This window comes from Benincasa hispida, chromosome 2 (assembly GCF_009727055.1).
Source record: "Benincasa hispida cultivar B227 chromosome 2, ASM972705v1, whole genome shotgun sequence".
Taxonomy (NCBI): Eukaryota; Viridiplantae; Streptophyta; class Magnoliopsida; order Cucurbitales; family Cucurbitaceae; genus Benincasa; species Benincasa hispida.
Window position 1 is genome coordinate 40978874 of NC_052350.1, and position 14977 is coordinate 40993850.

The 14977-nt window shown below is 33.4% G+C and overlaps 2 protein-coding genes across 12 annotated transcripts in view; one reads left to right on the forward strand and one right to left on the reverse strand.

Annotated features, from left to right (window-relative positions):
- Positions 1-4034: 4034 nt before the first annotated feature.
- Positions 4035-6419, forward strand: LOC120071525 (scarecrow-like protein 3). Its single transcript, XM_039023848.1, has one exon. The coding sequence runs from the start codon at positions 4741-4743 to the stop codon at positions 6154-6156; it is 1416 nt and encodes a 471-aa protein (XP_038879776.1). The 5' UTR covers positions 4035-4740; the 3' UTR covers positions 6157-6419.
- Positions 6420-7606: 1187 nt separating this feature from the next.
- The window catches only part of LOC120070945 (DDT domain-containing protein PTM), a 26032-nt gene continuing 18661 nt past the window's right edge, over positions 7607-14977 (reverse strand). For 3 of the 11 annotated variants that reach the window (XM_039022874.1, XM_039022869.1, XM_039022873.1), the window contains 4 exons: positions 13872-14323; positions 12533-12561; positions 10658-11287; positions 7607-10515 (listed from right to left, as the gene is read on the reverse strand). In XM_039022874.1, the coding sequence (XP_038878802.1) occupies positions 10313-10515; positions 10658-11287; positions 12533-12561; positions 13872-14323 (1314 nt within the window). In that variant the 3' untranslated portion in view covers positions 7607-10312. Of the gene's footprint in view, positions 10516-10657; positions 11288-12532; positions 12562-13871; positions 14324-14977 lie in introns of those variants that run through there. The other 8 variants (XM_039022876.1, XM_039022875.1, XR_005480086.1 and 5 more) reach the window with 7 other exon arrangements.

Sequence of the window (14977 nt, forward strand, 5' to 3'; positions counted from 1 at the left end):
GATGATTTTTATCGAAGTTTGTAGTCAAAGGTGGTTGTCAGAGCTCGAAGTTGCTCACATGAAGGTGGTGATAGAATTGGTTGTTGGAGTTTTGTCACCAGAGGTGGTTGTTGAAGTCCAGAGTTGGTCGTCGAAGTTGCTCACTCGAAGGTGGCCATCGAAGGTGATTTTCATCAAAGTTTGTAATGGAGGTGTTTGTCAGAGTAAAGGTAGTTTTCAGAGTTGGTTACGCGAAGGTGGTCGTTGGAGTTGGGTCAATAGAATTTGTCATTGGAGGTGGTTGTCAAGCCCGAAATTGGTCGTGGAGTTAGTCACCTTAGTTGTCGATGATGGCTGATGAGCGGAACCATTGAAAATATTGGAAGAAATGTGTGTTGGGGTGAGTTGGTAAAATATACCAACTCAACTCCACCAACATTTAAAGTTGGTGGGTCAAATATTGAGTTGATATATTATACCAACTCAACTTATGTTGGTGAGCCAAATACCCTCTAATAGATCTTATATCAAGTTAACTATTATAAGTTTTAAATTTAATTGAATAGACACCTCTCTCTCATCTTGATGTCATAAGAAAGAATTCTAGTCTAGAGGTACCCTAAAATGGCCTTCCAAGTATAAGAGGGATTGTGTCCCAACCAAGGGAATGAAGTGGAAGCCTAATGTTGGGTAATATTTTAACTAAAAAATTTATTCCACAAATGAATGTCTCCACTACAAAATGTGAGGCTAATAAATTGGGTTAAGAAGATGAATGTCTTAGAAGCTCATTCTTCCTAAATTCTTAGGTACTATGTCACTTTTTGCTAGCTCATTGAATGAAGGTTGTTATCTTTTTCTTTTTTGTTTTTTTAACTCTCCCATACAAAATTAATCATCAAGGATTCATTTGGAAATTTTTTTATTTTTAGTTTTCGAAAATTAAGTCTATTTTTTCTTAATTTCTTATAATAATTTGTATTTTTTTTAAGTAAAAGAGTTGAATTCTTAGCTAATGTCCAAAAACAAAAACAAGCTTTTAAAAACTACCTTTTTTAGCTTTCAAAACTTGATTTTGTTTTTTAAAACATTGATGAAAAGTATAAAAAATTTAGAGGTGGAAAGGATATTCATAGGCTTAATTTTCAAAAATTAAAAATTAAAAATTAAGGCTCCATTTGGTAGTCAATTGGTTTTTTGTTTATTATTTTTGAAAATTAAGTTTATAAACACTTCTTCCACCTTCTAAATTTCTTGCTTTGTTATCTGTTTCTTACCAATGTTTTAAAAAAAATCAAACCAAATTTTGAAAACTAAAAAAAAAAAGTAATTTTTAAAAAAGGGAAATTTCCAAAAATAGTGATAAAGGAAACTATTTACACAAGCAAATTTAATATTCTTTGATAGAGGCTGATAGAAGTCTATCAATGTCTATCATTAATAGAAATTAATAAAAGTCTATCATTGATACTATATAATAGATGTCAATAGAAGTCTATTAGTGTCTATCATTGTTTTTTTCTTTTTTACTATTTCTGTAAATAGTTTGACATTTTTTTATCCGTGAAAATTTTTCTTTCAAAAATTTGTCTTTGTTTTTTGAATTTAGTTAAGAATTCAACTTTTAAACTTAAGAAAGATGCAAATCATTGAAAGAAATTAATAGGACATAGACTTAATTTTTTTTAAAAAAAAAATAGTTATCAAATAAAGTTTAAATGAGGGCTCATGAACTACTACTAGTGTTCAACTTCACATTTTAGTTCATGCACTTTGCATATAAAAGCTATTTTATTCATTATTATTACTCTAAATATTTGACCTACTACATGTGAACTCAAACATTTCTTTATGAAATATATCATAGTAAATGAACAAAAAAACATGGTTATCTTAAGTTTCAATGATTTTTATGCACAAAGTTTAGAGACAAACACAAAAATACTTGGAAAGTTGAGAGGACAAACACCAAACCTAATCCATCCATTATTTTAGATTTAAAATAGTTTGCAAGTTGCAAGAGCCAAAAACAAAACAAAAGAAAATAATGGAAGTGGGGGCCTTCTTTTTTTTTTTTTTTTTCTTTTGAAAAGGGCCTATAAGAGTCAACAAATAGGGATAAATGTAGTATCTGGTTTTGGAAGTTAGCTTAACCACCATGTCCTTTTGTCTTAATAGAAGGGAAGATAATACAAAATGTATGGTCATTGCCAATTCAAAACAAAACAAAACAAATTTTGGGTTTTTGGAAGCATATTGGTTGAACTTTCTTGCATTTTCCCATCACTTACCCCACTAGTAAACAAACCCTAACAATGGGTATCCTTTTATCTTTGTTATGGCCTCTTTGGATTTATCCTTCTTTTTGGAATATTTAAACCCCACCCCTTGATTCCTTTTCCACATAACATCAAGACAAAATACAAGGAAAGTGGTTCCTTTCTAAAAGTAACTTTAACGAGTGAGATATCGGTAAAATTCTTAAGTGAAGTTGCCACAATATAGTTAATCTTTTTTTTCGTTCTTTTATATATTCAATTATATAAAATCATAAAAGGTTACTTTTAAATATAGAAAAATGAGCTAAGTTATTTATAAATATAGTAAAATATTATTGTCCAACATTGATAGATAGTAATAGATAGTAACATTACTATATTTGAAAATATTTTCAACATTTTTGTCATTTAAAACAATTACTCAATTACAAATTTAGAGGAGTGGTCATTTTTTTATTATTAAATAAAAAGTTTGGTTAAGTTTGTGTTTAAAAAGTTTCTAAAACTTTAAAAGTATTTAATGTCTCTGATTTTTCTTTTTTAAATCTAATAAATTTATGTAAGTCAAAAATATCTAACAAGTTTTTGAACTTCTAATTTTGTGTCTAATAATTTATTTTTTTTTACATGTAATAGAATCTTAAACTTTTTATTTTGTATCTTATAATTATGTGAATTTTTAAAAAATATATAGAATCGATAAATGATTTATTAAACAAAAAATTAAAAATCCAAATATTCCGTTTGAAAAAAAATAGAAAGTTTTAAGATTTTATTGAACCTTAAAAAAACTTGTTTATTCATTGAACACAATATCAAAAGTTTGCAAATCTATGAAACACTTTTGAAAGTTTATAAACTAAATTCATACGTTTTTTTTTTTTTTTTTGTTAAAATACTATTTTGATCCCTTAAAGTTTGTCTAATTTTAGTTCTAGAATTTCAAGTCCAATTTTAGTCGATATACTTTTAATAAATCTAAAATTAGTTCTTACTATTTGTTTATTATTGATTTTTTCAAATCTTTCTGATATCTATTACCATTTTATTAGACATTTTGAAAACATATTCACATATTTTTGTCGAAGCTAGCAGCTCAATTGTCATCTGCATGTGCTAGTAACCATGAAGTTTGTTGTATTATTTACGATTGTTGTACTAAAAAAGATTATCATTATTATTATTTAGTCAATTTTGTCAAAGAAAAATATTGAAGGGCTAGATTTTACGATTTTTTAGAAGTACAATTTCAAATGTAACAAAATCTACCAATGATAAACTCTTATTACCAATATAATTTATTACTATAGACTCCATTAGCGATATGGTCTAATAGATTAAAATATTATTATTTATTATCAATAGCTCAATTGCATTGTACAACATTTACACTTTGAGTCTAATTGTTATATTGCAACTACGTGTATATGTCAACCTTTAAAGTTATTACACTAAAATGATATGTTAATTTATTTTTATTTACTTATTATTATCATTTTTAGAAAATTTTACAGAAATAACAAAAAAAAATATTGATGATACTACTTCTATCATCTTCTATCACAAATAAATATTGATAGATTTCTATCCATCTCTATAAAAAAAAATTAAAATTGTATAAATATTTTTTCTATTTTTAAAATTTTCTGTTGTTTTTTTTCTTGTCACTCCTTTTAAGCCCGAGCAAAGAAGAAAACAGAGGCTGAAGTTCTCAGAAATTCCATATTCCTCACTTTAGAGTAAAAGACAAGAAATCAATGAGGACAAAACCATCATACCACCACGCTTTGTCGAGAACGTAGTCTTCTCATCACGGAGGACTCTCTCTCACACACACACACACACACACACACAAGAATTCAATTCACACTGATGATGGAAACAGAGGAAACCCATTTTCTCCACTCTCACAGATTCAAGTACCGACACTTTTTGGATTTTGGATTTTTCCCCCAATCTTCTCTTGGGTTTTCGCTTCTTTACAATAGCCACTAACCCTTTTTCCATTTATCAATCTTCGTTTCTTCTTCTTGGCCGTCTCCTGCTCTGCTAATTTCATTCTTGTTGCTTAACTACTTGTTTCTGGTTATGTTTTGATTGAATTTTTGTGTTGCCACTCACCCATTTGAGTATTTTCTGTGTTCCCTTTTTGAGTTTTGTATTTAGTTTTGTCTCTCTCTTGTTTGTGTTTGTGTAATTATTCTCAGCAACAAACCCTTTTTGTCTTTTGCTCTTTAGTCTCCATTCTCACGTTTAATCTGATTTCATTTCTTGGATTGTACCATCTTTTCTATGAGTTCTCTGAGAAATGATGAGGAAAACTGAAGATTTTGCTCTCTTTAGTTCATGCAAATTGGTTCTTGTGTCGATTCTGTTGCTGGTTTATCCAGTGAAGTTGATTGTTGAAAAATCATAGTCTTTTTTTTTTTTTCTGCTTCTCTGTCCAAAACGTTGATTCAGTTGTGTTCGTCTGCTTTGAATAATGTTTCAAGACGAAGGCACATCCTCCATAACTTCCTCCCCTCTCCAGTTCTTCACAATGATGTCTCTTTCCCCTAAATTGGGTTCTCCATATCCATGGCTTAGAGAGCTCAAGTCTGAGGAGAGGGGCTTGTATCTAATCCATTTGTTGCTTACTTGTGCAAATCATGTGGCTGTTGGTAGTCTTGACAATGCTAATCTTGCCCTTGATCAAATATCCCATCTTGCTTCTGCAGATGGTGATACAATGCAGCGAATAGCGGCGTATTTCGCTGAGGCTCTCGCTGATAGAATCCTCAAGACTTTGCCGGGTCTTTACAAGGCTTTTAACTCTACCAAGATACCAATGGTTTCAGAGGAGATTTTTGTTAAGAAACTGTTCTTTGAAATGTTTCCATTCCTCAAGGTGGCTTTTGTGCTTACTAATCAAGCTATTGTTGAAGCCATGGAAGGGGAAAAGATGATTCATATAATTGATCTCAATGCTAATGAAACTGCTCAATGGCTTGCTCTTTTGCAAGTATTGAGTGAGAGGCCTGAAGGACCTCCCCATTTGAGAATCACTGGAATTCATCCACAGAAAGAGGTTCTGGATCAAATGGCTCGTAGGCTGACCGTTGAAGCCGAGAAATTGGATATCCCGTTTCAATTCAATTCCGTTATCAGCCGACTGGAGGATATTGATATGGAAAAGCTTCGTGTGAAAACCGGGGAGGCTTTGGCTATCAATTCAGTTCTTCAGTTGCACACCCTTTTGGGCTGTGATAATGAAGTCTCGCAAAAGACATCTCCATCAGCAGCCAAGAGTGCAAATGGAGTTCAATACTCGAGATATCTGCATGGGAACCAGACCACCTTGAGCGAGTTACTCGACAAGGATTTGGTTAACGGATGCAGTCCAAGTCCCGATTCAGTTTCCTCGTCAGCACTATCTCAGGCAAATGCGACGAAGATCGACAGCTTCTTGAATGGATTGTGGAGTTTGACGCCAAAGGTGATGGTTGTAACGGAACAAGATTCTAATCATAATGGTTCAACACTTATGGAAAGATTACTGGAGGCTCTCCACACATATGCAGCTATCTTTGACTGTTTGGAGTCGAACATGTCAAGAACATCCCTGGAGAGGTTGAAGTTGGAAAAGATGCTGTTTGGGGAAGAGATTAAGAACATCATAGCTTGTGAGGGAGCTGAAAGGAAGGAACGACATGAAAAACGAGAGAAATGGAGTCAACGGTTCGATGTCGTGGGATTCAGGCATGTGCCTTTGAGTTATTATGGCATGCTGCAGGCTCGGAGCTTGCTGCAGGGGTATGGTTGTGGTGGTTATAGGATGAAGGAAGACAATGGCTGTGTGATGATTTGTTGGCAAGATCGTCCATTGTTCTCGGTCTCAGCATGGAGATGTTGTAAGTAGAATGAATATAGAATCTGCTTGCTTCTTATAGGCTAAAGAATTCTTTTCATTTCGATTAGATTAGCGAACGAGAATGATCGCAATGTCGTCTTCTTACTTGAAAAATCCATGAGGCCTTCATGTTTGTTGAAACTATAATATATCATCACATTTGTTTTACTTCTTCTGTGTTGCTGAAGAGTACAGACGTTTTTGTCTCATCATGGTTTATTCTTTGTATTAGAAGGAATCCAGTCCAATATTTTCATGTTGGGTATTTTGTACATCAAAACCATATTCAAACTCGAAAAATATTTTATACATCCTAGACTACATTTATATTTGTACATCTCATCCAATTGTCTAATTATAGTTTTCTACGTGGTAGACTCTTTTTATTTAATTATTTTATTTTATTTCTTTTTTTTTTTTTTGAGTGATTATGGAGGAACATACAAAGACAGGTACATCTAATATGCATTGTATTACTCTTCAAACTCTCTCTAAACCAAAGTTGGATTTGGGTTTGTTAGCTTTGAAAAACCTAATCCACTTTTTTTTTTTTCTTTTAATGAATTATAGTGCTGTGTTGTAACATTAGAACAGATACTACAATGGTGGATATCAATATCAATGTTTGTTGTATGAGAAAAATAATAAAGAAATAAAGAAAACTTATGCTACAATGGATATCATTGGTTGTTCTATAGGGTTATCAATATCCCTCCTATATTTTTTTAAAATAACCATATGTTTCGGTTTTCAAATATAAGTTGAAAAAACATGTTTCTGTTTTTTTTTCCTAGTATCCATATTTACTCTGTTTTTTTTCCCCAATCAAGGAAACATGTATGAAATAAGAATATTATCAAATGACTCTTAAATGGTCAACTCTGATGTGAATGTGAATTTATCTAAACAATAATTAGGTGTAATCTAATTTCATATTTTCCTTTACGGATAAAAAGAATTTTTTTAAAAAAAATTATCACATAACAATTTGTTATTGAACTACCTACCCCATGAGGCATGCAGCACCTAAGACCCATCTCTCAAACAGCACATTGTTTCTTTTTAAAAATGTAAACTAAAATTGACATGTGGCAGAGACGGGAAATTTTGGAAGAAATATACAGCCCAATAAGATAAAAGCTTACAAGTCCATCAGTAACTAACTTGGCATCCTTCCAATTCTAAAAGTTCTCAAATATTATATTGAAAATCTTTAAAGATTAGATTATAAAAAATGACGTTTCTTCTTATGACTTCAAGTTGATAGGTTCAGTTTGCAACCCTCTTTTTACTCTGACAGATTCCAAATGAAGATATTGATCATACAATGGGGAAAAATTGCATCTTCAACTCATTTTATAACCTATTTAGTCCCAAAGAGATTTCTTCTGAAAGGGTATAAAAGAACATTGGCAGTGACACAAATGGAGTTACAGCAAGAACTATACAAAACCATGAATAAGTACCCATGTCGTTTAACGTCGAAATTTTATTGGCTGAAGTTTGCAATTTCAATGGATTCACAATGGAGTCCAATGTTACATACAGCTCCCCAGCCAGTCACTACAATCTTTCTATAAATCTATTCTACCTACAATCTTCAGTATTCGCAATCCCCTGCAAATCCTGAGATAGACTCAATGAAAAGAAGCCATCAGAATTTGTAAATCAGTAGAGTCTGTGTTCAATGAGGAACCAATTTCCAAGTTCCAATACACACGTTAGAGGTCGAGCCGACTACCTAAGAGAGTGTTAATGCTGACCCGGGGGGGAGGGGGTGTGGAATTGCTATTTATATATTGGCCAGCCTAATACAATGCCTATATTCATGTGGTTAGTTTATAACTGCAATAATACTGTCACCGCTACCTAAAAAATGAATAGGTCACTCCAATGCCACCACTTCATGTTCAATTTGGCTAACTTTCTTGTTCTCATGTTCTGAGTTCAAATATGCATCCAAACCATACCAAGCCAAGAATTAAGAACTCGTGGTATCTGGAAGTTGGCCATGAAGGTCTTTGCCTTTAATGAACTATATTGATCCATTTTAATGTCGTTAGTTCCGAACCTGCATTTAAAACAGGACATCAAAAGAATTCAGCACCATTTTCTGTACATCATAAACGACAATTTATGGAAAGAATGCATAAAAAGGTTCATGCTGGTATCTCATTACTGTTTATCTTGAAGTTCGGGAATGAAATATAAGAATAGCGAAGATCTTCTGAAGAAAGGAAAAGAAAAATGTACATTAAGATAATCGCTCTATGGGGAAATGCAATTTAAATTTCTATTCAGAGAGTACACTTAATAAAATAACAGGTCGCACTATAGGGGCTTCCATGTTCAAATAGGTAGTCTGGTATAAAGAACAGGTACTGAAATGGAGGTGAAAGAGCAAGAATTTAAAACCTCAGAAAAAGAATCTTTTCCATGGTTCCATCATTGATTTTTCTCTATAGAAAGGAGAGAGAGAAAGCACACTAAGAAAACTTACTCATACTCTATTTTATCTTTTTCCATTTCTGGCATGTAAATTAGGAACAGAAATAGGGTACAGAAGCAACCATGAAAAGCTATTTGCCCTCGGCATACAGATTGAATTATTCAAACATATATATTTATAACATTAATCTCCTATAGGAGAGATAGAACCTAACCCACAGTCTGATACGCTCCCCTAAGATTTCAAGTATGCAGAACCGGAACGACCATCTGCCTCATCTTTCTGAAAAGCATCTTCCAGCTGGCTACTAACTGCAGCTTTTCACTTTCTCCTCTCATTTCTCTTAGTTATCCAGGAAGATAACTTATCTCGTTGCAAATTTAAATGCACATTCTCTACCACTAATCATGCAGGATTACAAGAAGCGTCTCTCTATATTCAAAAGAAATGAATTACATCTTCACTTAACCAAGTTATCAATACTCAGGTTCCAAGAAGTAGACAAATATATTAGATTTTACGAGAACAAAACTTCATTACAAATCCAGTCAACAGAGAAGTGTAGAAGTCCCAGCTGAATTTTAAGAAAAATAAAATAATACAAAGAGGACACCAAAAGATGCAAGTACAAAAAAGAAGTCTCCGTAATAATCCTACTGAGACGAAAGATACAAGTCTAGCAACGGAAACATCAATCCCGTAAGAGGTAAAAGCAACAATATTTAATTAGATTCTTAGTCATAGAGGCTCGAAGTGATACAATGGAATGGAACACACTCCAATCCTTGTACACCCATCAAAATAATCATTTGCTTCTATTCATCCACATTTTTCAAGAAATACAGATCATACATGTCTTTCGACATTCCTTCCAGTTACGCATGCCCAAAAAGAACAAACCAACCATAAAATAACTGAAGTAAGAATGCCTTCTTGCTTTCAGTGTCAATTTCAATCGGTGGTCAAAATGAAATCACATATTTGAGGCTGTGATTATAATAAGTGGTTATCAAAGTGCACTAAGAAGACGAAATAGAAAAAGGCCGAATACATAATACACCTACAAATAAAGCAATGGCCACGTGGGGGCATAATACTAGAAAAGATAAGTCTAAGAGTCCAAAGAAAAATTTCTGTTCTTGTTTAAATATCTAGGCAGGGAAAATTCCTAAGCAGAAGTAAAAAAATAAAATAATAATAATAGTTTCATTGGAAAAATATGGCCAAAAAAAAACACTTAAACTATTATATAAATCATTTATATTCAGGAAATCCACAAGTAGGGGCATTCATAATGAAGTTTCAGTTAAACCAGGTTGTTCAAAGGGGTAGGACAGTTTCCTCATTTTAATGTTGTAAAATAATCCAAATATGTCAAAGGAAACACGATAAAACAGGCACAGCAAAGTTTTTGCCAAAACTGCGAGAGCAAATGTTTGATAGATTGATTTACGACCTTTTGGGAGGAGGAGGTTATCAGGACAGTTCAAAAACTATCCCGATTTAGAAAGCTTCAGGCCATTGTATTACTAGAATCAACTAAATTAGCAATCTCAAGTTCCTAAGTTGTTTCAGTAAATACACTAGATACTATAGTCATTTCACTGAATACAGTTAACTTTTTTTTTTTTTTTTTTCATTTTTCTCTTTGTATATCTTTTTATTTTTCCCATAAGAAACATAGTAATCTCTCCTACAATATTTGATGTATCACATCTATAAAGGGGAGGGCATAGATTCCTCAGAACAATAAACCACAGTACTATTTAGTACCTCAGAAACCTCCAAAATATCAGCCTTCTGATTCATTTGATGGGGACAGACGGGAGGCATCCTTTTCCGACATATATGACACCTAAATCCAATCAATTTATCTATTTTGGTCTGATCAAGTCCAAAAGCATCTCCATGGAACCACACTGCACATGACACATAAAGGGGAAAAACATATTAGTTAAATGCTTCCACACTATTTCCATAAAATGCAAGAGAAGTCATGTTAAAACATTAGCAAAAAGAAGTTCCAATATGAGAGAGGAACAGAGGGAAGAAAGCAATTACCCCCACAATTTTGACAAGCAATATAATTCAAAACAGATGCATGTTCTGTTTCAGAACAAAGATTGCATTTTGGTTTATCATGGTTCACAAAACTCCTCGGAGTTAAAAGAAGAAGCTTTTTCTCCCTGAAGAGTGTCACTCGCTCATCACCAGGCTTCCTAGAAAGGAAGAGACCATTAAGCCAGAAGCTATGACACGTCAGAGTTCTCTTCTTCTGCAAAGAAGTCTCTCTTTTGCGTTTTTTTGGTGTTCCCTTCCTGGACTTTATCTTTTTCCTTTTGACACTTCCTCCAACCTTTTTATCTTGCTTTTTCTTTTGAAGCGATGAGTATTTAGCTTGTCTTGCTGAACGGCGTAGAGGGACATCTGTCGGAACTTTGGACTTGTTTTGTGTCTGTGCTTGTTTTCCAGCCCTCAACACTTTTTTTCTGTTTTTCAATCGCAATCCGCGTTGATCACTAGAAGGTTTTTTACCTCTTGCCATGTGCAACTTCCCTCCTTTTACACCATTTTTCCCTCTTTTTCCATTAGTCTTCATAGATATACCATCCCAACAGCTGTGGCAGGTATATGTACATTTTGCAGCAACGGATTCCACATACTTCTTGACATGCTTTTTATGAAAAATTCCTGAAAGCATAATAAGAATAATTAGAAACTAAACTGAAATTAGATTAAAAAAGATTAACTTTCCAACAGATTTTATCCATCTTAGGTTTGGCCAATAATTTAGACATTCAACTTGTAGATGAGCATGCATAGCAACAACCAGGCTTACTTCAATGGACTCCCTAGTCATCAAAGAAAAAGTACTTTTTCTTCCAATTATCTGGATTTATTTTCTAGGAGGAGATGAACTAGAACTTGTCGGGCAAAAGGGGGAAAAAAAAAGAACAATAACAATCAACCGACCCACAACAAACAAACAAACATTATTTCCCAGCTATTGGTTTATGAACAACCTTTCTCAATGCAGCATATACAAAAAACTTATACGTGTTTGTATATCATAATTTGCATCCCAAAAGTTCAAACAACAATGTTGTTTGTTCCTTCCCATCAATTATTCAAGTAACAACGTTCTGTCCCTTCCCTGCCCCAAACTGCCTTGCGAAAGGATAGAACTTCTAGGAAGGTAAAGTTTTTTGTGTGACAAGTTTTATATGGGAGGCTCAATGCTATTGATAGTGTTCAGAGACACTTTTCTTTGGCGTTGAACCTGCAATAATGCATTCTTTGTGGGCATAAGGTGGAGGATCTCCATCAGCAGGCGTCAGGGTTTTCACTTTTCAGTTAGCCCAGCCTCTGATTTTGGTAGATGAGCTCGTTTGGTTTACGTTTGTCTTTGAACTTATGCTATGATTGAGGAGATGCTTCTGAGTCTGCCATTTCGAGAGAAGAGCAAAATTTTGAGACATGTGGGTTCCTGTTCCATTTTGTAGGACATTTTGCTTGAGATAAATACTAAAACTTTCAAAGAGGCAGAGAGATCATATGATAAGGTTTGGGAGGCGGCAAGGTTTAATGCTTCTTTGAGAGTGTTGATCGCTAGGTTGTTTTGTAATCACGACATTTAATTTTATCGGATTGGAATGCTTTATCTTAGTAATTGTTAGGATTTCTTCTTGTATGCCCTTGTAAATACTTTCACCTTGAAGGCACTGTCTTCATGGGATGGGAAATGTAGAACAAAGAACCATTCTATCAAATTGGCAGCAGGTAACTTCAGTTCCACAGGATATCTGAGATTCCGAAGTACTAGACATTGATAATATATCACAATCCTTATCTGAAAACTGATATTAACATCTCAATGACTTGTGGTGCCCAATACAGCAAAACAAAAAGGTTAAGAAAAGAAAGCCGTTCGTGTACCTTGACAATATCTGCAACTTACAGCTTCCCTACAATACAGTTTAAAGAAGGAAGAATCAATTAGTGAAATAATATAGATACGCAAAAACCAAGTCAACAAAGTTTCAGACCACGTCTTTGAAGTACTAATGACATTAAAGGCATTTTCCGTATTTACAGCATAAGAGCAATCAATTCATCATCTTTTACATTCATTCAAAAGCCTATTATTTGCATAAACCTTGAAATCAGTCTAGCAGCGAACTACATCACAATGTGATAATGTATGAAGTTCATAATCTTATAAAGAATAGAAGGAAATCGAGCAACATGAGAAGGTTGAAGTATTTAGAAAAATATTAGAAAACCAATAATAATGTATTACTGGAGGCAATCAGCCGTTTTCAAACCGAGGGTAAAGTAAGAGGCAAAGTTCACTCCACTTTGCTCATCAAATAGTGAAAGATACACTCAGTATTGCTTTCTGACAACTAGATCTTTCATCTCTTCTCATTTAGAATACTTTAGAAGTTTCTTAATTAATTGAGGACTCCACGAGACTATATTAAAAAAGCTTCTTTCTTTTCTTTTCCTTTTTCTTTTTTCTTTAAGGAAACAAATATGTATATTCGAAAGTAGACAAAAGGAGAGGACAACAACCTAAGGGCAAGGGTAAAGATTACCCCTCCACGACAAACCTAGTAAAGAAGAGTCTTCCATTGTTAATAATCATTAGAAGGCTATAATTACAAAAAATAATAATAATAATAATAATAATAATAATAAAATAAAAATAGCATGATTTGTACACCACCAAGAAGCATTGTATTGCACTAAAAGCCAAAGAGACTCAAAAGAAGCTGTTTCAGATGTTTATTTTCCATCTGCCTCCCTAAAGATGTTAATTCTGCCTTTAATCCCTATTACTCGGTCCTAATACGAGCTAAAAGTTACTTGGAATGATGCTATCTGGGATCTTCATCAATGGATTGATTGCTTGGGGAGAAGTAAAAGATCATTCAGAATATTAAAAGACGGTGGGAAAACATTTGGAATTGTACTGATTTTGTTGGCTTTTCTCAAGTTCTTTCAAATTATTTTATTTCATTACGGTGGCAATTGGACTGGTTTTTGTAACCCTTAGGCCTGAAGTGTCTGGAGAGCGTTTTCCTCTTGCCGCATCTTTTGTAATGTTATTCATTCAACAAAAAATTATTTAAAAAAAAAAATCTAAAATAACTGTAACAGACTACAGAAAAAGTCCAGTGTTTCCATAATGAGGAAACTAGAGAAGTGATTAAATTGAAATTTGAGCTATAAAGCACATCCTAGTAAACAAGCAATAATGATTACAAAATACCTGACAGGCACAACTTTGTTACAGCGGCCACATTGATATAAATCAAGTTTATCTGCTCTTGAAAACAAATATGCAAACCCCTTCTCCCTGAAGGACTTCACTATACCCAACTCCGCAATTTTGGGTTTGACCTCATTTGCTCTGCGAGCAATCCTTTTCTCCTCAAAATTCTTCACCAGATGCAAAGGAACATAAGTCTCATTTAGCCAATATCTCTTTCTCTCGTTACTGGAATCCTCAAGCATAACCCCATGTTTTTTAACGACGTCAGGAAGAACTCTTCTCTTTCCAAAGTCAAGGAGATATTTTACCAAATCCCCTTCAACAGACTTACGCCGCACAATTACCTTCTTGAAAAGCCTGATGGATTTTCTTAATTCCTTTTCAACCGTAGGAAGAGGATGGGTATTTTCAACATCATACCACCGAACGTTTGAATAAAACTCTCTAACCTGAAAGCAAAGGAAGAACAAACAGATCACCAAACTTGGACAAAAGAAATACATAAACTAATAAAGCCATCTATCACGTACACAGATCAGATTTTCAACAATATATTAGTCATTTGCAAAGGATTGTTTTCTGTTTACTAATATTTACAGGATGATAGTTAAACGATATTTTTTATGGCAGTTAAAATGATTGTTTAGCAGGCTCTAACTTTAGCTATTTTTTGGCTACATTAAAATTTAAACGCAGAAGATGGTCAAAGGTTGTTGAATCTTTTGGGTTCTTCATTCTCCAGCTTTCTACCCACTTCTTTTGGTTGACTACAGTCTTGCAGCATCTCTTTTTTGTGCATGTTCTCAAGCTTAGTTGGCATTTTTAAGTTCTTCTGTTAAAGCTTTGGTTTGAAAGAGTTTCATCAATTTTTACAATATAAGTTTCTTCCTTGGATTGCTCGCTTTATTTCAGCATTCAATCCACTACACATTTGATCTGGATTGATTCTATTTCTCCTGTTTCGTCCTTTTATTTTCTTTGTATTCGTTTTGGTATTTTTGATAATTTAGTTTGGTTTCCTTGTCCTTTGAGCATTGGTCTTTTTTCATTTTATCAATAAAAAGCTGTGTTCCTTTTGAGAGGAAAAAATAATTTTAAAAAAT